Here is a 27,631-nt window from a genome sequence, read left to right on the forward strand (position 1 = left end):
CTGGGACAGTGGAAGGGGTGGAATGGGATGAGCTTTAGGGTCTCTTCCAACCCAAATTTGTCTGGATCCTGGAATTCTTGGCCCAAACAATGCCCTGTCTCTGGGGCTGCTGTTCCTTCTTTCCCACATGGAATTCCCAGTTCCTGCCCACTCCATCCCAGTGCCTGCTCAGCACTGAGCTCTGCTCCTCCACGCCCAGCCCTGACTCAGTCCTGACACCCAGATCTGGCTTTTAAATCTCCTGCCTGAGCAGTTCCTGCTCCAGAACCACCCCAGCCCTGCTCCTGCAGCAGGGCAAGGACAGGGATCCTTCCCTGCCCTCGCTGAGATCGTTCCTTATCCCCATAAAGCTTTTCCCAAATTTTTCAATTCATTCCCTGTTGTTCTCTGCCTCATTCCAGTAATTTTTTCAAGTCCTCCATCCTCCAGCTTCTCTCTGAATTTTGGGACACAGTGTTCTGAGGAGGTCTGTCCTTGAGCCTGACTTGGTGCTCAATTCCACAGCATTTTCCATGCAAAAGTCTAAGGAATTTTTAAAATTAATATTTATACCTTAGTAAACCTAAGAGGAAAACCTGGACATCTCTGAGATGCTGTGTAGGTAAATAATAAGTGATTAAATCCAGATTTGAGCCAGACTTTGAGTTTTTTCAGGGAATGATCAATGTGTATGTCAACAGAGCGAATTTTAGGAAAAGGTTTTTCCTCCAGAGAGTTGTGGGAAATGCTCCCAAGGGAATGGGCAAAGCCCGAGGCTGCCAGAGCTCCAGGACAGCGCTCTCAGGAAGGATTTTTGGGGTATCCTGTGCAGGGCCAGGGGTTGGACTGGGTGATCCTTGTGGATCCCTTCCAGCTCAGGATATTTTGGGATTGTGTGATGACAAATGCCATTATGCAGAGGCTCGAAACCCAGAGGTCAGGAACGCCTCAAACCTGTCTGGGGGAGGTTCCATGTTGGAGATGCTCTTCCCAAAACCATTGGAAGAGGAAGCAGGAGCAGCAGGGAGCAGGAAAGACCGGTGCTGGCCCCGATTTGTGTGCTGGGAGTGAGGATGGCAGTGGGAGAGAGGAGCTGGAGCTTCTCCCAAGAGCGTTCCTGCCTTTCTGAGCAGCTCTCAGCTGGCAGCCAGGGCTGATTTCATAGTAATGCTTTTTTTATGAATTGGTGCTTAGGCTGTTTTGAATACTTTCTGGTTTGAACACTTTCTGGTTTGAATACTTTCTGGTTTGAACACTTTCTGGTTTGAATATTTTCTGTTTTGAATACTTTCTGCATGACTAATTAATGTCCCGCAATAAATTTAAAGTCGTGCTGTTAAACCTCAGCCTGTGTGTGTGCAAACTGCCCTTCTTCAACGTTTTTATCTCGGAATTCTCAGGAATGGAGGGGGCACCGCCTGTTATCTAAAAGCCACTTAGCCGAGCTGAGATGTGATGTCACGGGCTGGAAATACGTGGGGGATTTTTGAGCTCAGCCTGCCGGGACACAGACGTGAGTTGGCTGTGATAAACCTCATTAACATCCCGAAAACCTGCGAGGGGCAGAGATAACAAAGCTCTGGGAAGCCGGCAGGGGATGAAGCCCCGCAGCCCCGGAGCTCTGCTCGGGTGATGCTTCCCGGGGCTCCCGGCAAGAGAGGAAAACGGGAATAAATAATCCAACAGGCTGGGATGGTTGTGGTTCACTCTGGGATGGTGCTCGCAGGATTCCTCTCCTCCTCCTCTGCTGACTCCCTGTGCTTTTGAGCTCGTCCTTTGCGATACATAGATTTTATTTTATTTTTTTTTCCCTTTCTGGAACAAAGCCGAGCAGGATAACCCGCTGATTGTTTGATGCGTCCACACCAGCGCGGAATAAAATCTCGTTTTTAATGAAGCACGAAGGAAAGCCGGAGCTCAGCACAATTCCCTGCCCGCCGGAGATCCTAATCTCGCCTTGCCAGGCGAGCAGAGCGGGCACTGCCGCTCCATGAGCCGGCGAGCCCAGCCTGCTCCTGCATCCCTGGATTCAGCATCCCTGGATCCAGCATTCCCGGCTCCAGCATCCCTGGATCCAACATTCCCGGCTCCAGCATTCCCAGCTCCAGCATTCCCAGCTCCAGCATCCCTGGATTCAGCATTCCCGGCTCCAGCATTCCCGGCTCCAACATTCCCAGCTCCATCATTCCCAGCTCCATCATTCCCAGCTCCATCATTCCCAGCTCCAGCATTCCCGGATCCCGCATTCCCGGCTCCCGGGCTGCCCCGGCCGCCGAGGGAACGATGGAAAATCCCTAAACCAGCGCCTGGAAAATCCGTGCGGCAAAGGTACGTCCCTGTGTCTGTTTAACCCCCCAAAATCCTTCTTTCTTTTCCCTCTTGTTTTCCCCTCTTGTTTTCCCTCTTGTTTTTTCCATTGTTACAGCGGGAAAAAAAAAAAAAAGCGATTTTTTTTTTAGTCGAGAAGTCGCTCGGGTTGACACGTGCTCAGCAAAACAAACCTTTGCCTGTGCGGGGTTTAAGGGAAAAATGTCCATTTTCCCTTCCCAGCCGGATTTGGGGACCCCTCGCTCCCCTCCAGCAGCAGAACCGGCCCCGGGATGAGCCCCGGGGGGATTTTCCAGGAGCCCCCCGTGTTTGGAACCCGCCCTTCCTTTCCAAACACCCCCTTGTCTCCCCAACTCCCTGTTTTTTGGGGTCACAGCCCCCCAAAAGAGAGGGTTCTCCGGTGGTTTTGGCTCCCCAGAGGTGATGGAGGCGCTCCCAGGCTGGTCCTGCCCCGCTCCCCAGCGGGGCTCTGGGGTTTGGCAGCAGGCTGCCAGTGTGGTTATCATTATTTTTAATTTTTTTTTTAATTTTCCTGAGAGCCTCTTTATGGAAATGGGGCTCTTCACAAGTTGTTTTCCGAATGAAAGCAAAGGGAATAATTGTATTTGTTGGGAGTAAAAGAGAGTCACGCTGCTGATGCTGCTAAAGAGTTTCCTGCTCTTCTTTCCTGTTAATTAAAAACACTAAAAAATCATGGAATATTTTCTCTAAACTATCATGGAATATTTTGGGTTGGAAGGGATCTTAAAGCTCATCCCATTCCAATCCCTGCCGTGGGCAGGGACGCCTTCCCCTGATTGCTCCAAGCCCCATCCAGCCTAGTTTTGGATTAGATTAAATAAAAAATTAAATGAATTTCATAGATAAATAATTGTGGTTCCAGTTGCAGCCAGTGTGTGTGCTCTTTCCTGCTTAAGTGGAGGGAATATTACCACTGTCTTAATAATTCTTAAATTATATTCTTAAATATGAGCTGGATAATTTTTTTTCTGTATGCACATAATTTGTGCTGTATTTTGGGAATTTTTACTTGGCAATGGGCACGGGCAGGTATGAAAACCTGCCCAAACTGTGGGAATCCCTTCAGGAATATCCATAATTTGTAATCCACATTGGTTGATTTTTCCAGTGTCACGAGCCCAGGCTGTGGTTCGTTTCTTAAAGTCACTTCAAGATTCATTTTCAGGCCACACCAGCTGCTGGGCTGATGGATTGGGAACTTCCAGTGGGGCAGAACTGGCACAATAAATGCATTTTCTATATTAAAAAAAAAAATTATTCTGTCGCTTCAGAGAGCTTTTTCTGTGGGAATTGATGTAAACCACAGAGATCCCAGGGGGAAGTGTTGGAAATCCCTGGTGTGACCTTTAGAACAACTTCTGCTGGATTTTTCCCTACTTTTATAGCTGTGGAAAAGCCATTTTTAGCTGAGATAGGAGGGCCTGGCTGGCGTTGGTGCTGTCAGGAGGTCAGGATTGCTCCAGCCTGGCGGATTTCAGAGCTGTGCGTTATTTTCCTGCTGTGGAAACTCGGTGGTGCCATTCCCTCTGCAACCAGCGCTGGAAGCAGCACAGGAAAATACAAATTTTGGTATTTTTTCTTGGTTGTGGTCAGTGCTGAGCTTGCAGGGTCCAGCCCTGCCATGGATGAGGGGTGGGGATGAGGTTCCTCCACCAGATCCGCGTTTCCTCGGCGGCGGGATGAGCCAAAAACAAATCCTCGGTGAGACAGAGGTTTCCAAAATGATTTAACTCATTAGGACTGCTGGGATAAAATGATTCCCAACATCCACTCATCAATTATGCAAACACCAAGGATGGGGTTTAACGAGGCTTGCCCTTGGGTCTAACCCCTCTGCCTCCCTCCAGCCCCAGGAGGTGCCAGCAGGGAGGGAATCCAACCCTTCCCATCCCCACTGGGTTATTTTTTAGGCCAGTGCTGACATAAAAACATCTGAAAAGTCCTCCTGGCCGTGTTACAGTGGGAGGCTTGTTCCCTGTAAATCTAAAACTTGATTTATGCGTCAGCGATCCGCCGGTTCCATTATTGGGCGCTCGCGTGTCTGATCTCCAGGCTGATTTCCTGCCACTCTCTGGTGTAAAAGTGAAGGATAAGTTACAGAGCAGCTTGGAAACTGAATAAATTATTTGCTTTCAGCCCTGCTCATCAGCAGGCTCGGGGTTTTCCAATGGAAACCCAAGTTTCATCCCACGATTTGTCGATCAATCCAGTTTCTCACGGCCTGGATGAAAAAGGGGTTTAAGGAGCACTGAAATAAACACAGGACATCCCTCAAGATGATTTTTAGGAGCTGAGGGCAGGAAGTTCTGACCCCTCTCCTTTTCCTGCCCCGTTTTGCTCCTGATGTCTGTCAGATTGATGTGATGGAATGGGCAGAGCGAATCCTTGGGGTCAAGAGATCCAAGGAGAGCTCAGGAGAGCTGGGAGTGTCTGCTGGTGCTGCTGATGGTCTGGCTCCAGGAAATTCACTCAGGGAGACCTATTTAGTGAAAATGAACTCATTTAGCTCGAAAACAAACTGTTATTTCAGCCCTGGGGCGGCTGAGGCGGGCCCTGGGTGAAAGGTGCCGTGTCTGCCTCGCTGATTGGGATCTGCCTTTGGAAAGAGATCTTGGCTCCAAAAGGAGGTGGCAAGGTAGGATTTCTGGTGGCTCTTTGCCACTCTGGAGAGATTTTTACCTCAGACAATCCCTCCTTGTGGTGTAATGGGAAGAAAGAGCAAAAGTACAAATAAAACCCATGATTGCACCACCACTTTTTAAAAACTATTTTGAATTATGTGATTTTTTTTTTTTTTTTGTAGATTGAGCAACAAGACTTGCTGGAAAGCCATCTTTTTTCCTACAAAATTAATAACTCCTCATTTTTTTTTCCTGTCCTAGACCCATTCCTCCCCTGGTGAGTTTTCTGTGGTTTTTGTGGTGTGGTGTGACCTACTCATAGAGGAGCAGAGTCCTTATCCCTCCGTGGCCATATGTTCCTAGAAATAAACATCGTTTTCCCTCAGGGACGCTATTTGGGCTCTTCCCTGACCACTTTGTTGTCCCTGGTTGAGTTTTTATAAATCTGCTGTGGAAATTTTCCTGGGCTTCGCAGGAGAAATGTGTGTCTGGAGGCAGGACTCCTTCCCCACCAACAATAAAGTATTGTTAACCCCATAAAAATCTATTTTGGACATCTGTACACCCAATAAACCCATGTCTTATCCCTTGGCACGTGTTAAAACGGGGGAAAAAATCCAGTATAAACGGCTGTTTGTTCATGGCCCAGTGGAGCCTACGTGATCCCAGCTCAGCCCCTTCTCCAGTGATTCCCTGTGAATCCACAATATTCCCATTTATGGGGTGCCAGCGGTGCCAGGGCAGGGAGTTAAGAGTGGGGATCTCTCCCAAGGGATGCTGCAGACACTCTCTGCCTCCTCCCTGGGCTTGGCTGCGCTGGAAAACTCAGGAAATCCTCCAAGTTGGGATGGATTTGGGATGATGACATAAAATTTCCCTCCTGCTGCTCCATTGGTGTGTATTCCTGAGTAAGCTCTTCCAGGGGCTTCCTAATTTCATATAAATTGCTAAATATTCTATATAAATTGCTAAATATTCTATGTAAGTTGCTAAATATTCTATATAAATTGTTAAATATTCTATGTAAGTTGCTAAATATTCTATATAAGTTGCTAAATATTCTATATAAATTGTTAAATATTCTATGTAAGTTGCTAAATATTCTATATAAATTGCTAAATATTCTATATAAATTTCTGAATATTCTACATAAATTGCTAAATATTCTAGCAATTTATCCAGTTTATTCTAGATATCTAGTTTATTTAGATATCTAGTTAGAGATAGTTTAGTTCTAGCAATATCTAGTTTATTCTAGAAAAACTAGTACGTATTCTATATATGCAGCTAAATATGCCAAATAAATAGCAAAATACTCTATGTAAACTGCTAAATATCTATATAAATTGCTGAATATTCTACATAAATTGCCACATATTCTAGCAATTTATCCAGTTTATTCTAGATATCTAGTTTATTTAGATATCTAGTTAGAGATAGTTTAGTTCTAGCAATATCTAGTTTATTCTAGAAAAACTAGTACATATTCTATATATACAGCTAAATATGCAATATAAATAGCAAAATACTCTATGTAAACTGCTAAATATCTATATAAATTGCTGAATATTCTACATAAATTGCCAAATATTCTAGCAATTTATCTAGTTTATTCTAGATATCTAGTTTATGTAGATATCTAGTTAGAGATAGATATCTAGTTTAGTTCTAGCAATATCTAGTTTATTCTAGAAAAAACTAATACATATTCTATATATACAGCTAAATATGCCATATAAATAGCCAAATACTCTATATCAATTGCTAAATATTCTATATAAACTGCTAAATATTCTATATAAACTGTTAAATATTCTACATGAATTGCTTAATGTGATAGGAAAAGATGAGAGGAATCACCTCACTTATAATTAAAATTTTATCATGTTTTCCTTTTATGTCTTTTATTTGCTTAATGCCAATTATTCCTGTATTTTATCCAATTCTGGGTGCGTTCTATTTAAATTTGAGGGGTTTTTTTCTTGGTTTTTTTTTTTTTCTTTTTTTTTTTTTTTTTTTTTGCATTCTCTTCCTCTACAAATGCCTTTAATAGAATTACATAAATTCCTCTCCTGGAATTCTGCCTGCAATTATTTCCTATCAGTCAAGCCTGAGCTTTTGTGTGGCTCTGCTTTCATCTCCTGAGCTGCTGTGCAGACAAATTACGACTCCCAGGCAGGTGCCTGACTCGCTGTGGGATGATCCCTGTGGATTTGCCCAGAAAAATGGGAAGGGAAATATTGCAGCATCAGGCAGGTTGCAGAATTCCTGGGGTTTGTCCTGAGGAGGGAGTTACTGTGCTAAAAACAAATAAAAATAAAGTATAAAACCAGATTAACAGAGGAAATTATTGGGATTCAGGATTGGTTTGCAGTGCAGGGAATAAAAGGAATCTGGAAAAGGGGAAGTTGTGGAAGGAGAGTGTTTTCCTGGTGGTTTATATCCAGAAATGCTGAATGCTGCACACTCCTAAACTTGCCTAATTTTGAGCTTATCAAATGTGGGTTTTAAGTGCCCTGGGGCAATTTTAAAAAAAGCCCTCAAAAATATCTTTCTTTTCTCAGGAAATTTCATGAACTGCTGCTATTAGTCCGTATTGATTAATTTTTTTATTTACTTACTGATTACATTCTCCTCCAAAATAGCTGAGTTAAAAATAGGAAATTTTTTTTAAATTTTTAAAAATTTTTAAAAATTTTAAAATTTTAAATAGGAAATTTTTAACTCAGCCCCTGTTCCCTTTCAGTGTTATCATTCCTTTATCCAGGCAGAGATTCCCAGCTGGAATCACCTCGCAGGGTGAGTCCTGTGTTTTCCAGCTCTGCTGCCAGAGTGAAGTCAGGGTGATTTCAGCTCATTCTGTCAAAAAATTCAGGCTCCTGTTAGGGAAATCGGGAATTTTTAGGTCTGGCTGGTGGAGGGAAGGGCTTGACAAGCTAATTTTTGGAGATTCATCAGCTGTAGGATGGATTTTTAATGTAAATATTGTGTGTCTGGAAGAGAAGATGGAGTTATGCTACTATATTTTTATATATATATTATATATTATATATTATATATTATATATTATATATTATATATTATATATTATATATTATATATTATATATTATATATTATATATTATATATTATATATTATATATTATATATTATATATTATATATTATAACTCCACTAGTAGTGGAGTTATACTATATTACTTTGTGGCCATAAATACATGCCACAAAGTCACCTGAAAATGAGGTTGGTAGGAAGGAGGACAATCAAACCAAAATATTCTCTGGATTTCTCTTTGCCAGCTCCTGCAGATTTTATTTTTTATTTGTTGTTTCACATCAACAAACACAATTTTTGAATAAACGAAGCAAATTCCGTCAGGTTACTCTTCAGAAGTTATTTTTGAGGTAGTGAATAAAACACTTTAAAAAACTTGAAAAAAACACTTATTAACATTTATTAATAAAATAAATTTGGGCAGATGTGCTTCCCAAAGAGCCCTGGTGGGACAGGGAACAATGGCTCTTGTCCCCAGAAGAATGGGACCCTTGATGAAATGTCAGCATCTCCAGACCTCTGCATCTGCTGCTCAAGTCATGGGATCTCGTGGCCTTTCCTGGCCAGAATCCCAAACGGCAGCACTTTAATTCCACATCCCAAATATTGATTTAACAGGGGCTCTGCACGTGCAGTTTATTTAGAGTTAATTTGTGGATTTGTAGAAATGATATTTGAGTGTCCCTACATAAGGTGTGTGGTAAATCTAAATATAGGTAATAACTTTTAGATTATTTTTAGATATTTTTTTTTTTACTAATTACTCTGTTTTTATACGAATTTGGCCTATTCTGTTGTGTTATTATCTACATTTAAATATTTAACAGGGTTGAATTTATTTTTGCACGTTTTATTTTCTCTACACCTACCAAGCTCTTTGTTTTTGTGCACGACCAGCCTTTCCCAGCCTTCAATATCTCTCCAAAGGGAGTTTGTTTTCCTGGGATTTTTGTGCTCATATAACAAGATTCTAAAGCCAAACCAGTGCAGGGCTGGATTTCATAGAAATCCCGCCTGCTTTTAGGGCTCTCCTTCTTCCCAGACGTACATTTGGGGCTAAACTGCCGGGGAAGCAGATGCCAGTCTGCAGATATTAAGAGTTAAAATCTCTTGAGATGTCTTCATGCTCTTAAGGAGCTTCCAGCCCTCTCCAGGAAGATCCACGGGGCCGGCGAGGGCGGCACCAGCGCTGGAGGAGAGGGTGAGCGCGGGGTTGGGATCCATCCATAAATACCCAGTTTGGGATACCCACTTGGGATACCCACTGGGGTTTTGTGGAGGTTTTTCCAAGGAGGTTATTTGGTGGAGAAGAGTTTTTTGGGGTATCCGTGGAGGTAGGAAGGAGGAGAGGTTTGTGGGGAGTGAAAACGTCACGGGTTCCTCACATCCCAAGGAAAGGTTAAGTGGCCATGTCGTCCTCATTGTGTCTGCTGGGTGATGAGTGTGTGTCCATCCAAAGATAAATATACAAAAAATACATCTAAAATATCTATTTTATCCATCTAAAATATCTATTTTATCCATCTAAAATATCTATTTTATCCACCTAAAATATCTGTTTTCTATAACTCTATAAAACCTGCACACAAATACAGACATCTCTATACTGGTCCGCTGGCCTTCAAGGATGGAGAGGGTTTTAAAGTTGTTTTTTTTTTCAGTTGCATTTTGAGGATGGAAGTTTCACTGCTATGAAGTTGTCTTCATGCACTGCTCAAACATTTAATAGGATACAAAGCATTTAACCATGTTTTAAAAATTAATATCACCATCTTCTCATTTTTTTCCAGATAAAACAGGTTTAAACACCTTCTATCTTGGGTTTAGATCTAATATTTAGATCTAATAAAAGGGAAAGAGGTGCTTTTTTTCAGTGATTTTTGTCCTCAGGAGCCTTTTTTTGTGGGATTGCTTTATGGAGCAAATTTTAATTGAGGCAACCAAGAGTGTTGTTAAATGAATGAATATTTAACCTGCTCTGAGTTTTATATCCACTGAAATATTTTATCTGGAAATGACATTTGGTGTTGTTGGGTTTGGTGTTCAGACAACAAGGCCTTGGCTTTTTGGAACTGGCAAAATAAAAATCTTGAGCAGTTTAACAGCAACATTCCCAGCTCCAATGTCTGTGCCCCATGTCTGTGGAAGTTGATTTTTACAATTTTGGGTCTTGTCTTGGTTTGTAATTCCATTTTTTTTCCACAGTTGGGACACTTAAAAGTTTTCTCTCTTTTTTTCTTCATAGGATTTTGGGATTTTTGGGTCTTTTGGTGTCTAGCTGATGGAAGTGCAGGGTTTCCTTGGCTGAGGTAGCTGGAGAATGTTCCCATCATGGAATATTCATTAACTTCCCAACCTTCCCTTCCTTTCCAGCCTGGCCAAATGCCCTGATGGATCCAATGAGAAGTTGTGTAATCTGACAAAATCTTCTCTTCCCTAGAAAACTGTACTGAAAATGGGATCTGAAGGATGAAAAAGGGGAAAATAAGCAGCACCACAGGCTGGATCCAGCTTCTTTTTTCCCTGTCTGCAGTGAAAGGGGACTGGGGGAACCATGGGGTGGGATTTGGTGGTGGGATTTGAGGTGGGAATCCCCCTTGGATGGAGCTGGGCCTCGTTTCTCCCCTCACCTTGAAAGTCTGCTGGCAGTAAAACTTTTTTGCACTTCTAATAATTGAAAAGTCCTGATTTCCTCGCTGGAATTAAATGCCTTTTAGTGGATTACTTTGAATCACATCCACTAAGAGCTTGATCATCTGCCAGCCCCGAGAGTTGGGCCAAAGCTTTGTAAATTAATGAGCTCAAGGTGATTAGGACAGGTTGGGTGCTTTGGACCCTGCACCAAATTGTCCCCGTGCAAGGTGTGGAGCTCTGGGTGTCTGTCACTTCTTTTCCCATTTTCATTTGGATTCCTTGGCTGGGAGGGAGTTTTGGGAAGGGATTTTCCTGGCTTGGCTGCCAAAACCATGAAGGGAACCGTGTGTGATGCCACATGAGAATTATGTTGAGGTCCCAAAAGTAAAAGCAACATTATAACCACACTTGTTGCTGGGATAATTCCAGTTCCAGTCTCAATCCGAGGATATTTATCCAGGATCAATCCACGGGAGGTTTTATGGGAAGATGAAACACCTGGAACCTCTGTGAGAAGGGGTTTGTAAGTCTTGCAGCCATGTTTTTTGTGTGAATGGAAAAATGTCTTGGGACAAATATGTTGGTGCATTTTTATATAAAATGTGGGATTTTCACAGAGTTTTGTGGACACTGGAGCATCTTCCCCATGGATTCTTGGCTCGGAGTCAAGGAGAGGAGCTGAGCTTTTATTACCCAACAGGGAAAGTTGTGGGGATGGCTTTAGCACACACTTTATTTGTAATATTGTTCTGAAAATGCAGTGACCTGCAGTAAAATGTGGCTTTCCTTGGAGGCAGGGAAGACTCTGGTGTTTCCTAAACTCTCAGGTGGTGGAAAAATGAAAAGTGTGCACTGCACATCCAAGTTCCCACTGGTGTTGGTGGTCCCAAGGGCAGTTTGATGGATTTGAGAGTGATCCCACACCTCCTGCTGCTTTGCATCTTCAGGAAATGAGAGCAATTCCAAACCACCGAGTTTAGTTTTGTTTGGTTAAAATTCCTGATAATTATGTTCATTGATGCCAGTGTTTATCTTCAGTTTTTCTTTCTGATCAACATCCACGGAGGAGGGCTGGATTTAGAGAATTCTTTCCAATCCAAACCATTCCATAACTCATATTATCATTGCTTTGCCAAGGACATTTTTTCTCACAGTCCTTCTCATGTTTCTCTGAGCACAGTTTATGCTGTTGGGTATCAGAAGCTTTCTGGAGGGAGGTTTATTTTCAAGGTGATCTGTCCTGAAAAGATTCCATGTGCTTCCAGCAGCTGTCAGCAGGATCTGGGAGGGCTGGGCGAGCGCTCTGAGCTCTGTTTGTTGGATTTTTCACGTTATTTTGAAGTGTTCTGGGTAAGAATTTAATATCTGCTTGTTCTTTTCAAATCCAAAATTCCTGCAGCTCACCTGACTGGATAATACAGCACTTCCTGAGTTGGTTTTGGGTCTCTGATGTGTAAAATTGAGCACTGAGGTTGCTTAAAGAAACCATCACCATCACCAGGTCTCTGGAGAAGGGAAGGATCCAGGCAGAGCTCAGAGCCCCGGGAATGTTCCCCTGGAGAAGGGAAGGATCCAGGCAGAGCTCAGAGCCCCGGGAATGTTCCCCTGGAGAAGGGAAGGATCCAGGCAGAGCTCAGAGCCCCTGGCAGGGCCTGAAGGGCTCCAGGAGAGCTGGAGAGGGACTGGGGACAAGGGATGGAGGGACAGGAGCCAGGGAATGGGTGGGAGACTGGGAATTGGGAATTCCTGGCTGGTTTGGAATTCCCAGAGCAGCTGGGGCTGCCCCTGGATCCCTGGCAGTGCCCAAGGCCAGGCTGGAGCAGCCTGGGATGGTGGAAGGTGTCCAGGTTGGAACTGGATGATCCCCAGGTCCTTTCCCACCCAAACCATCCCATTGTGTCTCCAGCTGTGGCTGGAGGCTGCATCTCCCACCCCATTCTGTGTGTCCCAGGTTTGGGAAATGAGGACCTTTCTGTGCCCTGCCAGGACCTCTCTGTGTCTCAGCCACATCCCAGAGGAGCCCACACTGGGTTCCTGCTCCGTGCCAGAGCTGATGGGTGATAAAATGGGAGCTGTGCCTGGAGCTGGACATTGAGATTCCTATGAACCCTCAGGGTACTGCTGGAAAAATGCTCTTTTGTTCCCAGTTTTGCACAGGAAGCTCATTTTGGCTTCTTTTAATATCCCAGCTGGATCTGGCAGGGAGTCAGAACTTCAGCTCCATGACCTCATAGCTCTGGCACAGAGCGTGGCTTGGAGCTCCACAAACCAGCCCCTGATCAGAAATGAAAAATGTGAAGTATCTGCAAGTCTGTCAGAACAGGAGAAGGTTGTACAGCACCTTTTTTATTTCTTCTCTTCCGCTTCGAGGTGAAAAATGAATTTTTCTGAGCTATGATCAGGATTCCAGAGGATGAGCAAGCCCAGGGGGGAAGTTCTGGGTTTTTCTCTGTCTCCTCTGTGGCTGTTGGGGCTGAAAATCCACCTGATCCCCCAGCGTGGTGCCTCCACCTGGGCTGGGATCTGCTGCTTTATCAGGAAATTGGAGCCATGAGGGGTGAATTAATTAATATTTTCATATTTATTTTCATATTTATGTCTGCCTTCCATAAATTTAGGAAGGGATCTTAAAGTTCATCCCATTCCACCCCCTCCCATGGGCACCTTCCACTATCCCAGGTTGCTCCAAGCCCCATCCAACCTGGCCTTGGAATTTTACTTTATTTTTATCAATTTCCTTTTGCTATTTTAAAATTATTATTTATTGAAAAACTCTACAGGAAAGACTTAAAACAATGATTATTTCCTATTCTGAGGAAGACAATTTTCATGGCCAGGATGGATAAATTTTAGGATTTAAGGTGTGGAAGAAACAAATTCCCTGTGGAGGGGTGAGACTTTTCTTGCATATCTGTTAATTCTGTTGCATTGAAGGCCTGGATTATAAACACAAAACCAAACTGTTGAAACTCCTCTTTATTATTTTATTTTGTTGGTGAGCCTTGTCACTGTATTAGCAATCTATAATTTTATCTATAACATTCTTGGAAAGGCCATCATTCCCTACAGGAATCCTGACCTGATTGATTTTTTTTTGTGAGGCCTCAGTGACATATATAAAAAAACCTAATTAAAATAGTGGCACAAAAAATAATTTGGAATTCCTTTTAGCACACCTGAGGTGGTTTCTCAATGAAAACCTGGAGGTGGTTTCTCAATGATTAGGGAGCTAAAAAATAAATATAGTAAAATATAATGTTGTCAGTGTATTGCTTGAGTTGGAAAACAAAACAGTACAAAACTTTGGTTCAAATATTTTAAATTTAAATGAGTTTATTTTGTCTTAAATATTCCTTTGTGTGTGTTGTGGTAAAACATGGAAATGTTGTGGAATGATTTTCTTGGAAGCCTCTTTTCTCCCAAGGAAAAGCAGGAAAAGGTGCCCTTGGAGGGTCATTATTTACAATGGTGTTTGTTACTGTCAGCGTGGAAATAATTGGCAGAAAAGGTCAATTTGTGAGAAATCAGCAGCTGAAAATCTGTGTATTTCCAGCATTTCCCTGGTCAGACACGGATTCCTCCACGAATTCAGGGTAGGATGAGAGCAGAGATCAGATCTAGTGAAAAACCAATAAACCACAGGAGACACAGGGAAAGTTATGGATCGTGGCCTGTGGAATTCCAGGTGATTCATGAGGGAAAATTAAGCCCTGGTGAAATCATGGGGGCATATTTGAAAAGCTTTTGTACTTTTAGCATGTTCTGGAGGTGAGTGTTTGAGGCAGATGAGTTGGAGCACGATTTTTGAGGGATTCTTCATATAAGATAACATCTCTGAGCCTGGCAGACTCCTGAATTCCTGGTCATATTCCAAAAAAACCTTGGGAAAGTGGACTTGGTGATGCCAAGGGGATGAGGCATTCAGATCTAGCATGGGGCAGGGCAGATGAGGAGAGTTTTAAAGTTTAATTAACACCAAGGAGGGGCTCGGTTTTAATTGATGCACCACAAAAAGCTTCTGTTTTCCTCATTTGGTAATGGGGTGAGGTGGAAGGAGATGTGGTGGCCTCAAGGGGCTCCAGGAGAACAGGAGAGGGAGTTTGGATGAGGGATGGAGGGACAGGACACAGGGAATGGCTTCCCACTGCCAGAGGGAAGGGATGGATGGGATATTTGGAAGGAATTCCTGGCTGGGCTGGAATTCCCAGAGAAGCTGGGGTGGCCCCTGGATCCCTGGAAGTGTCCAGGGCCAGGTTGGGGCAGCCTGGGTGGTGGAAGTGATGCCTTGAGAAGCTGCCCCAGAGCAGAGGCTGGACAGTGACAGAATTCAAAGGATTTATTAAATTTATCTCCTCCATGGATCCACCTTGGGCAGCACCAGAGCCCAGCCAGGGCTGCACCCAAATGACCCAAAATGGTCCCAAAAAATGGATGATTGGTCACAAAATGATCAGTTCTGCTCCATTGGCACCTTGCAGTTCATTGTCCCATTCCAGCTTTAGCCCAGGCAGTCCCACCCTGCTTGTTTTTCTCTCTCCAGCCCACGGTGTTTGTGCTCCTGGGCTGAGATTTGGATCATTTGGGTGCCCAGCTGGAGCAGGAATTGTTTTGTCTCCCTGCTCACCAACACTGAATGTGAAGCTCAGAGCTGCACACCAAAGCAGCACAGAGCCTGAAAAATTAAATAAAAGCTAAACCTGAGATATCAGAATGGGATCACCTTTAAGGTCCTTCACACCCACACCAGTCTGGGATTCCATGAAAGTTCTCCCAAGCCTTTGGGTTTGTCTCCATCCCATTCCCTTCCCACCTCAGCTCCTGCTCCCTCTCCCTGCTGATCTCGGGCAGTCTCCAGCCCTTTGTCCTGGGTGTGTTTCTTTTCCTTCACTTCCCTGATTTTTATGTTTCTTTTCATTTTTTATTCTTATATTACCCAAACCAGGGTTTTCCATTCTCCTGGGCACTGGGCGTTGGATCCGTGACCCTCAGGATTTATCTCATGAGCATTCCAGGAAGATCTTCGATTATTTTCCCACCCCTTTTAATCTGAGCCCATTTTTAGGAAGCTTTATTAATGCCAGCATTATTTCTGCCACAAAACAGAAATATTCTGCTTATTGTGAATAAAATGTTGTTATTTTGGAAAAATTTGTGCTATCCAGGCACTGCAATTTCAGGAAAATTCACTTTTTCTGTCCTTGGGCACTGTTCTTTGCGGTTAATCCTGAATAAACACAGCAAATAATCCATGAGCTCCAGGGAATTATTTCTGGTGGGTTGAAGGAACAATTGGATAAAAAAAATAAACAACCCCTAAAAACCACCAAAAGAACTGAAAAAACAACAACAAAATAATCCTTTTCTGACATTGCTTAAAAATTTTCAGGTTTGTTTTGGGGTGAAATCCATGAGGATGAGAGCCTGGTTTTCTATTCACAGAACTGTTGAGTAGCTTGGTTTATTTTATTTATTAAATAAATATTAAATTATCTATTTACTCTTCCTAAAAATAAATTTATGCCTCAGGTTTCTGACCTACTGGCAGACAATTATGGATCACAGGAATATTTGCCTGTTCAGCTGTGGAATTTTCATTATAATATTGTGTTGTGCCCATACTCTTCATTTTTGATAAATACACATTAAAATTGATTGACGGTGTTTATCTACAAGGGAAATGCAGGGAGGGTAAAGAACTTGTGTGAAGATTCAATGAAAAATTAAATATACAAGGAAATGGGTGCTGGAGAAGTGAATTACCCCTGCTTTGTCCCTGGAGTTTTCTGCAGTTAATGCACTTTATAAATACTTTCCTCCAAACTGAACGTGGAACAGTAAAATTGTTCCTATTAGCTTCAGAAAAATGAATTAAAATTGAAATAAATTCAGTTATTCAGAGCATTTTGTAAATTGTAATGACATAAATGAAAGGGAGTGACTTTCTGCACAAGGATAACGGATTCTCTGTGGGAAGGCACCTACACCACTCAGCTTTCCAGGATATTTGTGTCATAAAAACCAGGGAGAAATCCAAAATTTCCATCTCGGGAATAGCCACTGAGATCCCTCATTGTGCTGTTGGAAGTTTGAAACCATCCTGGGGAGTGGTGGCTAAAATGGGGATGGAGTTTTACAGCTTCCCATCGTGCTGGGGATGAGTTTTCTTGTAATTAGCCTTTTTTTCATCATCAAGTTGGAAAAATAAAGGAATTAAATGGCTTTTTCTGGGAGGAAAAGTGGCAATTATTTGGCCTTCAAATTCAAATAACACTGGAAATTCTTAAGGAGAAGAGAGTTTATTTTGGGTTCTGTTGGGTTTTGTTTTCCTGGAAAAACTAATGAAAATCATCATGAATTAAGGATTTGTTTACTCCGTGGATTAACCAGACAGCTGAAAGTACATTAATTAGTCAGTTCTCATTTGGGTTTATTGCATGATATTTAATAATATGTAGCTTTTCTAATTTATACCAAATAAAACACGCATTAAAACTGGAGTGGGATAACTTTGAGTAAAGCTGTAGGAGGAAAAGATCTAAAATTTGGTGTCACAGGATAGAAAATAGAAAATCAGATTAATTTTTCCTTTTAAATATAACTAATTATGGCAATTCTACAAAGAGATTTACGACAAAATCTGTTACAGTTCTTATGGAGCAAAGGGTGGCAGCTGAAATGATAAAATAGAACAAGAAACTCTTATTTATTTGGATTCACACAAACACTAGCTACTTTATCAAGATAAAAATGAGAACGAGGTACTTATCTAAAGGATCCTTGTACGAGGCTCGGGTCCTTGGTCATTAGATTTTATGGAGATGTTGGAATTGTACAGCTGGGAATGGTCAAGCCATTCCCAATTCCCAGTTATTTCCCTGAGGGTTGCTGGGGCATCTTGTCCAGCCTGGTTTGAGATGTGCTCTTTGGAAATGTGGAAAGCAGAGGTGTTGTCCTCCTAAATGTCCTCTCCTTTCGGAGCTCCCCTGGATTTTTGGTGCCTCGTGCCGAAGGGAATTCGCGTGCGGGTCAGGAAATAAAAAATGGGATGAACTTTGGGTGAACTGTCAGGGGAAGGGAGCCCTTCCATGGCCTCATCCCTGCATGTCCAGGGCTGGAAAAATGACACATGGTGTTCGTTAACTGCTGCATGCATATGTTAAATTATTTGGGAGAAAAACACGGCATTACGGCAGGAATTGGGAAAACCTGGATTCATTAATATCTCATAATTGAGGAGAGGAAAGGAATAACAACGGTGCAATCAGTGATGGGTCAAAACACTCCTCAGAGGAAAAAGGCTGAAATTTTGGCTGGGTTCATAACAATAAAACCTGATTTGCTGGAGGTGACGTTGGCGGGGCCGAGCCGCACAAAGCTCGGTGCCTAATCTAGCATGGCAAATGTGCGAGGTGATGTCCCAGAGGAACTGTCACAAATCCCGCCGGAGAGGCATCGGGAGAGAGGGGACACAATGGTGCAGATTGATGTCTGGCTTTATTAAAGCACAGTTTGGCGCAGGAGGGACAAACTCCTTCTTTCATGTCCCCGTCAGCCTCTAATCAAAGAGTTTCTTATCAATACTTTTGGCGCAAAGATACTGAATGCAGAATTGCAGGGAAACGGGGGGGAGAAAAATATCTTTTGGAGGTGCCCTTTTCACCAATTAGACCTGGAGATGTCACTAGGCTGGGGTTTAATTTGGCTCGAGCACGCTTGGTTAATTGGGTAGAACTCATTTTTGTAATCAGGAGGGTTTGGAGCTTTGGTGCTCTGCTTTGGTCTTCCCCCAATTATTCCCTGTAACAATCTCACAGCCAGAGCCAGAATCCTGCCCGTTGGAAAATCATGGGATTGTTTGGAGACCTATTTTCCCCATCATCCCAATGACCTTCCCTTGTCATTTTTTACTACTTGAAATATTTGTTGCTGTAGGACAAATAAAATGCTCCAGGAGTTTACCCAGGATGACCCTGGGCTCAGCGGCTGTTCCTTTGATCCTTTAAAAATACTGAGGATCTCCTGCTCCCAAGGTTGTCCTAATTTTCTTGACTTAATAAAAATTTAACCTTAAGGCCTCATCCCATTCTGTTGAAAATGCTACAAGCTGGAACATGGACTAGAAAAGTGTTTTCTTGATGGGTTTCATGTCTTGGTTGCAGCTTAGATAATTTTCCAGCTCTTGTTATAAACATGGAATACATTCTCCTGTTGTTTTGATTTTTTTAAATTTCCCTTGTTTGTTTGGCATTGCTTTGGCTGCATTTTATTTGCTCATGCTGCAATATTCTTTCCCTTTTCCCCAGTAACTGGGATGCTCTTGCTTAGTTTTAGTGGGAAAGATGGTCCAGGGTGCTGTTTCCACACAGAGCAAAATTTAATTTAATTTCATGCATAAACTCTGTTCCTTGGGACTTCATTTTGTTTGTCCCCAGGACAACATCACCACCCTGTCCCCTTCCAGTGCTGTCACCAACCCTGGACCAGCAGTCACAGCCTCCCTGTCCTGAAATTCCTTCCTTGGGTGCTCCCTTTCCTCCTTTTGCCAAGAGACTTTCCCAAGGAGGAGGAAGGCAAAGTGTGATCCACAGAAATCGCATCCCTGCCTTGGGAAGAGGAGCCCTTTCAGCTGCCCCAGTGAACTCAAATATTTATTTAGGGAAATAATTTAGCTGCTCTCCTCCCCTTGGCCACTGGAACTCAGCAACTGGGGGTTTTTGCTTCTTATTAGCAGGAAAATCCCAGGATTTCTGTGCTCACGCATGGTTTCCTTATCCTGTCTGTGTGGAGCCAAGCTGTCTGGGGGCTCTCCATGCACTGAGGTCAGCCCGTGTGCCGAGGGGCTTCCAAAATTCCCAAACTGAGCAAAATCCTCATCTCCCACATCCCCCCAGACTTTCTGCCCTTCTTGCCTCTATTACAGGCTGTGCAAAATCCCGGGAATAGGTCTTGAAATGATTTGTTGGATCATCCATGTCCATTTTCCTGCTGATTCAGAGGTGGTCATGGTCACAGGTTTGAATATTCTGTGTAATCTAAAGGAAGGAAAAGTGGTGTCCCTGCACCACACTCATGGAGTAAAATGGGAATTAATTATGTCTAATGTGGAATATTTCACCCGCTCAGCTTGACAATTAATTTGCCCCAGAAAGAAATGATATTTTATTATATCATAGCATGGCTGAATTTTAAATTCACTTTTTCCCCCTGTCCTTAATGCCAAATATAAAGTGTCTTAGATATTCCAGTAAACTATATTTATTCCATCCCTGTGTTTTTCTCAGACTAACTATCCTGAGGATGAACAGAAGTGACATTTTACCCCAAATTGTTAAAAGATGGAAGGACCTAAGAAAAGTTTTGCTGGTGGGACTGAAAATATGAGTGATTCAGGTTGAAAATAGAAGCCAAGTGCTGGCTGTAAAATAACCTTGGAATCACATCCTGTGAAAGATTAAATTGCATCCGAGGGAAGGCAGTGGGAGAGGGAACATATTGTCCCCCCCTTCGCTTCCCCAGGTCCAGGGCTTTTAGCTCAATGAACTCCAGGCTTTGTAATTAGCAGCAAGGCGATTAGATGGGCCACGTTCCTGGGAGTAATTAGTGCACTAATTGTGTTTGATTGTTTAATTACTCTTGCTCACTATAATTGACGAGAGGCAGCGAGCCCCTCTGTGAGAGCTCCAAGTGGTCCCTTGGTTACAAGAGCTTTACTACATCCCATTTTATGGGATGCACATTTAACCATTCCTGGGGTGAAACTGCCAAGAAAATCCCCTAAACAGCACATGGAAAAAAGCTGGATTTGGAGGCAGTTCATAAAAATTCCAGAGTTTTTTTCATAACCTTTTGACTTGTGTGGTGGGAACCAAAAGAAATAAATAGAATAGACACAAAAAGGCTAAGCAGAATAAAGGAGAAGGGGGTAAAGGCAATTAGAGCTGGAGAAGTTGCAAATAGTCCTTGGGATTCCCATTTCTCTTTGGACAGTGATGGCACAGGCAGAGAGCCAAGCTTGGATTTGGAAGCTGGAGGGAGATGAAAACTAACCCCAATATTGTAAATTCAGTCGTGGGAAGTCCAACCTGTAGCTTTGTGTGACCTGGAAGAAAGGCAGGAGGAAAATCTGCAGAGTGATTTGGGAAAGTCACACTGGGGATGATGTGCATGAGGGAATTCTCGTGGAAGGAAGACTCTGCCTCCAGGAACAGCTCTTCCAGCCTCCTCATGGCTTTGTTTCCCACTGAGGAATACCCACCCTAAGGCAGAGGAAGGATGACCCAGCTGACCCTGCCCAGGAGAACAGAAACAGCCTCGTGCTGAGGCCTCGGGGCTTTCTCACAGATGGTGTTGCTTGGCCATGCTGTGATTGCTGCTTTAGGCCTCAGAAAGTCTCCTGCCCGCTGAGAGGGAACTTTCCCTGGCTTGTTTCACTCAAGGAAGGGTTGATTTAGGGAGCTCTGAGATGGAGGCCCTTCCAAGGGGAAGGATAAGAGGAAATGTCAGGATGAAGCTAGTTGGAACCTTGGAGGAACTTGGAGGTGTGGCCCAGACAGCAAGGAGGAGATGGAGGAGGAAGGAGGAGATGTGGATTCTCCTGTGAGGGAGAATCATCAGCCTCCCACCAATCAGGCAACTTCCCACCACATTGGAAATCCAGGGAGAGCAGGGAAATGCTCCTTCTGGGAGCGAGGTGAGGGCCCTGAACGCCACCACCTGTGCCACACTTGCATGAGGAGAACCACAGAAAAACTCATGAATCAGGAATTCCTTCCTGCCTGGCTTTGGCTGAGTGTTAGTATAGGAAGATTTGGTGTCTGACTCCCTTTTTCCCCCCTTTTTTTTTCCTTCCTGGAATGGTGTTTTTACTGCCAAGTTGCAGCTGGCCCAGGTTGTGGGTTTGGTCATGGTCAGCCAGCTGAGCTTGAGGAGGACAGAAGGGACAAAGCCATCCTTAAAAATAACTGTCCCCTCCATCAACACTTCTCCCCTAAATCCAGGCAACTTCCCACTCTTCTGGAAATCCAGGCAGAGCAGGGAAATTCTCCATCTGGGGGCGAGGTGAGGGCCCTGAATGCCACAACCTGTGCCGTACTTGAGTGAGGAGAACATGGAAATACCCATGAACCAGGAATTCCTTCCTCCCTGGCTTTGGCTGAGTGTTTGTATGGGAAGATTTGGTGTCTGACTCCCTTTTTTCCTCCTTTTTTTTTCCTTCCTGGAATGGTGTTTTTACTGCCAAGTTGCAGCTGGCCCAGCTCGTGGGTGTCATGGTCAGCCAGCTGAGCTTGAGGAGGACAGAAGGGACAAAGCCATCCTTAAAAATAACTGTCCCCTCCATCAACACTTCTCCCCTAAATCCAGGGCTCCAACTAGGCAACTTCCCACTCTTCTGGAAATCCAGGGAGAGCAGGGAAATTCTCCATCTGGGGGTGAGGTGAGGGCCCTGAATCCCACAACCTGTGCCGTACTTGCATGAGGAGAACATGGAAATTCCCATGAATCAGGAATTCCTTCCTGCCTGGCTTTGGCTGAGTGTTGGTATAGGAAGATTTGGTGTCTGACTCCCTTTTTTCCTCCTTTTTTTTCCTTCCTGGAATGGTGTTTTTACTGCCAAGTTGCAGCTGGCCCAGCTCATGGGTGTCATGGTCAGCCAGCTGAGCTTGAGGAGGACAGAAGGGACAAAGCCATCCTTGAAAATAACTGTCCCTTCCATCAACACTTCTCCCCTAAATCCAGAGCTCTGATATCCAGCCTCCTCTCCAGGGAGGGTTGGGACCTTCCATTGTCCCCAGCTCCGGTGCCAACGAGGCCGAGTTGTCCCCTCCCTAATGAGACCTGACAAGTTGGCAACCAGGCTGCTGCTCGGGGCCTCCAATGGTTCATTTGCACCATGGTGGGGCAAAGGGCAGGCGGGAATAATCAGGAACGGCCTTCCCGCCTCCGAGGTGCCGCCAGAGCTGGGCAGGTGGAATTATCAATATAAAGGACAAACAGTCACGGAATTAAAGTTGGAAAAGACCTCCAACGTCATCAAATTCCAACCATTATAGCGATATTTTAAGTTAAAGCACAGCAAGGTTGAAATAACAGCAGGAATTCCTCCCAAGGAGACAAGAATTTGTTGGTTTGCTCATCCAAAGCACAAAAGTCTTTTGTTTTTGCAGAACTGATCAAAGCCTTCCAGTTGAGGACTTTGGTTTTCCCAGTGATTTCTGTGTCACAAACTGCCTGCGTGATCCCCAAAACGATCCAAACTGAAATGTGGGACTTGTGTGACCCACCACCAAATTCCGAGCGGGATGTGCCAGCTTCCGTTAGGTTGGGATGAGCGCTCTGAGGGGATTCTGAGGGAAAAAATATCTGCCCGTGTCTCGTATCTGCTCTGCCAGCAGAGGTTTAGCCCTGCAGCAGCTGGTAGGTCACCAATAATTCTTGAAAATAAAAGTTTTGTACAAATTTGGGCTGTTTGGGCTGAAAGTCCTGGATAAAAGGGGCTTGGGACTGAATGAAAAATTGTTTACGCACCTGGTGAAGCTTCTTAGGGCTTATAGGATTCCTAAAGAGAATCCACCATTGCAGAAAATTAGAATTTTGTAGGATTTTGGGAACCAACCATATGTCTGGAGACAGTGCAGTCATATCTGTATCAATATATTTATATTTCCTTCCTTATTTTTTATTTTTACACTCGTGTGAGTGAACACCAAAGAAAATGAGTGTGCTGAACACTGAATTAATATATAATTAATTGAATATTTAATATATATATTTATATAGTAAAGATTTTTATTTATATATGTATAAAATATATTTAATATCTAATTTTGGATATTGAGTTCTTAAGTATTTAATATTACTTTAATGCAAGATATTTTTTTCCACTCCACTCTCTGTGAAATATCATCATTACCTTAAACATCACCAAATATTTACCCCCCCATGAAAGACAGAACTATGTGTACCCCTGTGCTCATACTCAAAATATTCATGGAATATTAAATATTTAGGTATCTGGCACTGGGTATTTCCATGTTTGCAGAAATTCCTGGTTTTACCCTACCTGTGTGTATGGAATGAGCAGGTGGAATGTGTTCATGGTGACAAATGGTGAAAATAATGGTGGCAGGTGCTTGCTATGTAAGGGCTTCCCTAAATCCCACAATTTAAAATTTTGACCCTGCTTGCCTCGCTCTGGACAAGTTTCTAACCCAGAGGATTTTAAAATTGTAATTATTTGCCTGTAATTAAACCTGTTTCAAACAGAAAATGGAGGTGGGGGAGCGAATTCTCACAGTTCGTTCACGGTTTCTTGCCATTCATTAGAAGCTGGCAATTAAGGTCTTTGCAATTAGCAGAGGAAGGATGTGGATATTTTAGGGAGCAGCTGGAGGATTTCTGGCACCAGCCACTTTTCCAAACTGGTGACCGAGTGCTGCCACACAGGATTTGGAGAGGGGCTGGGTGAGCAGTCGGTCCCACAAATGGGACACTGGGAAAACCAACGGCCTCAACTGGAAGGCTTTGATCAGTTCTGCAAAAACAAAAGAGTTTTGTGCTTCAGATGAGCAAAACCAACAAATTCTTGTCTCCTTGGGAGGAATTCCTGCTGTTATTTCAACCTTGTTGTGCTTTAACATAAACTATCTCTATAATGGTTGGATTTGATGATATTGGAGGTCTTTTCCAACCTTAATTCTGTGACTGTTTGTCCTTTATGCTGATAATTTGTTCATTATTGATGAGAGTTGGAGCTGCGCTGTGACAAACTCCTCTTTTTGGGATGTGAACCCTCATTTTTTTGGTGCTGTAACTCAGGATCAAATCTTCCATTTTTTGCTCCTGGTGGTCTCACTGCAAACTGCTGATGTCTTAAAATGAAGAGTGGGGCTTGTGAAATCTTCCTAGTGTTGTTTGGGATAAAAAAATTAATCCCAAATTCTGCCTCCAGATCCCACATGGACCCATTTCTTTCATCTTCCACGTGGTTGGGAGAGGTTTGTTTTATTTCCTGTCTGCTTCTAATCAGGATTTCATTCTCCCCTGGCTGAGAGGGATCAAAGGAGTAAATCCAAAATTCCCTCTTCATAAGGTTAAAGCAACAAAGTTTAAAGCACCGGGCTGTGCATTATCTTTTAACCTCTTATTTTTTTATGGATTTCACTGTGTTTTAATAAAAAAGCTGTTTGCAGATAACAGCAGGGACAATGCCAACCTTTGTGCTGCTGGTCCTGGGTGGATTTCTGCTGTGGGACAAATATTTAGAGGTGACATCCCCAACCCTGTCATATCTTTCCTGAAAAAAGAAAAATATTTATTAGAAAATAACCACCACATACTCAGAGCTGTTTAGGAATTATCTGGGTGTTGCAGATCTTTTGGTTGATCAGGATGGAAAAGCTCATCCCAACTCTGTGTGTTCTGGATGGATTCCAAAGGAAACCACTGGCTCCAGCTGGGCTCAGCAGCCACATCCTTTCAGGATTTTCCTGTCCTGTTTGATTTTTGAGGCACTTGCATAATTTTTAAGGGTTTCTAATAATCTGAGCTGTGTATTTAATAAATTTTTTTTTGCCTTGTCTGCCCCTGGATGGCTCCCCACAGCCTGGGTGCAGGGATTGGGATGCTCCTGAAAGCTGCTGGATTTGGGATAGCCTCAGGAATGGTACCACAGTGGTTATTTGGTTCTGCTTTAATTAGTTCCCATAAGTCAGGGACTTGGGAAAAATACAACAAATTATTTACTAATGGCGTAATAAAGGGAATAAATCCCTTAGGAGCATGGATGAGGAAAATCCAATGGTGACCTTGTTTGCAGCTCTGAGATGGAGGCTTTTCCAAGAGGAAAGGCCAGGATAAAATCAGTAGGATTGTAGAGATGTGGCCCAGCCAGTGAGGAGGAGTCTGGAGGAAGGTGGAGATGAGGTATCAGCAGAAACACCAACCTCCTGTGGGAGCAGCCAACTTCCCACTGCACTGGAAATCCAGGGAGATCCTCTGTCCAGGTCTTTTCCAGTGACCAAAATGTGCTGTGGGGGACGGGGTTTTACAAATCAGAACCAACTTTTTGACACTGACGGGAAAATCTGGAGAAATTTGGATTTAATGGGAAAAAACATCAGTTTTCCTCCTGAAAAGCAGCGTAGAACCAGATTAATGGGTTCATTTTGACTCCATGATCCATTCCTTTAAACTCCATATTTTCCATTCCTTTCAACTCCATATTTTCCACTCCTTTCAGCCATGCTGTATCCTCATGGATTTAAGTGTGAAAAGCCCCGTTGCCAAAGCAGAAGCCATAATTGGTCTGTGCTGTTTCAAGGTTGTTTATTCTGTTTATCTCTAACATGTTCTGCTGCCCTGCCGCAGCTCTGTCCTGCAGGGCAGCGTGTGGGGCTCTGCCCTCAGTGGGATGGTACAAACATTAAATACCACAAACTACCTGTGCTGGATTTACAATAACGTGCCAATATCTGTCACCTACGTTGGACAGTGTGTCCCCAGCCTGAACCAACAGAAAAATGCCAACACCACAGTGAAACATGGAGGGCATGAAGAAGGAGAAAAAGGACAAGACACTCCCAATTCCTCCATCTTGTCCCCTCTGAACCCCTAATCTAGAAACCTAAAATTTTACTTCTGCACCTGTGTCACACTTAATTATTACTTATATCAAACACTCAGAGCTGGTAATTCATCCTGTAAGATTGAAAACTCTTTTCCATGGACAGAGATCACAGCCAGTGTCTCTCGGGGCTCTGTCCAGGGGGGTTCCTGACCCCTGCCAGGGTCCCAGCCCTGCCAGGGCAGCCAGAGGGAAGCCCTGGATTCCCACAGTGGTGGAGTCCCAATCCCTGGAGGTTTGTCAGGAAAACCTGGATGTGGCCCTCAGGGTGTCAAGGGAGTGTCGGTCAGGGGTCGGACTCGATGATCTCAGAGGTGTTTTCCAGCCTGGATAATTCTGGCATTCTGTGACTCTGCCCAGGTGGGGATTCTCGGCCGCCGCATGAGCAGGTCCTGGCCGGGCCATGGCCTGGCCACCGGGGCTGCTGCTGCTGCTGCTGCTGCTGCTGCCCGGCCGCGCTCCGGCCGCGCGGAGCCGCGACTTCACCGCCAAGGACATCGTCTACCTCCACCCCTCCAGTAAGTCACCTCCGCCTCCCCATGCCATAAATCTTAGTTTCTCTATTTTTCAGGTTCTGTGCTGCTTCAGTGTGCAGCTCTGAGCTTCACATTCAGTGTTGGTGAGCAGGGAGACAAAACAATTCCTGCTCCAGCTGGGCACCCAAATGATCCAAATCTCAGCCCAGGAGCACAAACACCGTGGGCTGGAGAGAGAAAAACAAGCAGGGTGGGACTGCCTGGGCTAAAGCTGGAATGGGACAATGAACTGCAAGGTGCCAACGGAGCAGAACTGATCATTTTGTGACCAATCATCCATTTTTTGGGACCATTTTGGGTCATTTGGGTGCAGCCCTGGCTGGGCTCTGGTGCTGCCCAAGGTGGATCCATGGAGGAGATAAATTTAATAAATCCTTTGAATAAATCCCTGCTTTATTCTGTGACTCTGTCCAGCCCCTGCTCTAGGGCAGCTTCTCAGTGTGTCACACCCTGGGACAGGGACAAGGATGAGGGAAATATCAGTTATCTCCTGGGCCTTGAGTTCTGGATTTGCACTCAAATTCCCACAGGAGCCCAACCCAAAAGCCACTTCCAGTCATCATTTCCATGGTCCTCAATGGCCACTGGAATATTTTCCAGCAAGGCACTGGGCTGCTGTGTTTCTCTGTGCCACATTTCATCTCATCACAACTTTCCTTCATTTTTCCCACTTCTTCTTGAACCATGGCTGTGTTTCTTTGCTTTTGGCTCTGCCTTTAACCTGGTTTTACATGGAATTGTGGAATGGTTTGGGTTGGGAGGAATCTGGTTTGTACTGTCCCCACTCTCATAGGGTGGAAGAAAACCCAAGTTTTTGTGGGAGGTGTCCTGCTCA

The 27,631-nt window shown here is 43.8% G+C and overlaps 1 protein-coding gene across 2 annotated transcripts in view; it reads left to right on the forward strand.

The window, feature by feature from the left end:
* The first annotated feature begins 2,136 nt into the window (after positions 1-2,136).
* LYPD6 (LY6/PLAUR domain containing 6) overlaps positions 2,137-27,631 on the forward strand; it is a 29,938-nt gene continuing 4,443 nt past the window's right edge. Inside the window, exons 1-2 of one of the 2 annotated variants that reach the window (XM_012575023.5) lie at positions 2,137-2,307; positions 26,621-26,778. In XM_012575023.5, coding sequence (XP_012430477.5) covers positions 26,664-26,778 — 115 coding nt within the window. In that variant the 5' untranslated portion in view covers positions 2,137-2,307; positions 26,621-26,663. Of the gene's footprint in view, positions 2,308-5,179; positions 5,844-26,620; positions 26,779-27,631 lie in introns of those variants that run through there. The other variant, XM_030278141.4, reaches the window with a different exon arrangement.

This window comes from Taeniopygia guttata, chromosome 7, assembly GCF_048771995.1.
Source record: "Taeniopygia guttata chromosome 7, bTaeGut7.mat, whole genome shotgun sequence".
Lineage (NCBI taxonomy): Eukaryota > Metazoa > Chordata > Aves > Passeriformes > Estrildidae > Taeniopygia > Taeniopygia guttata.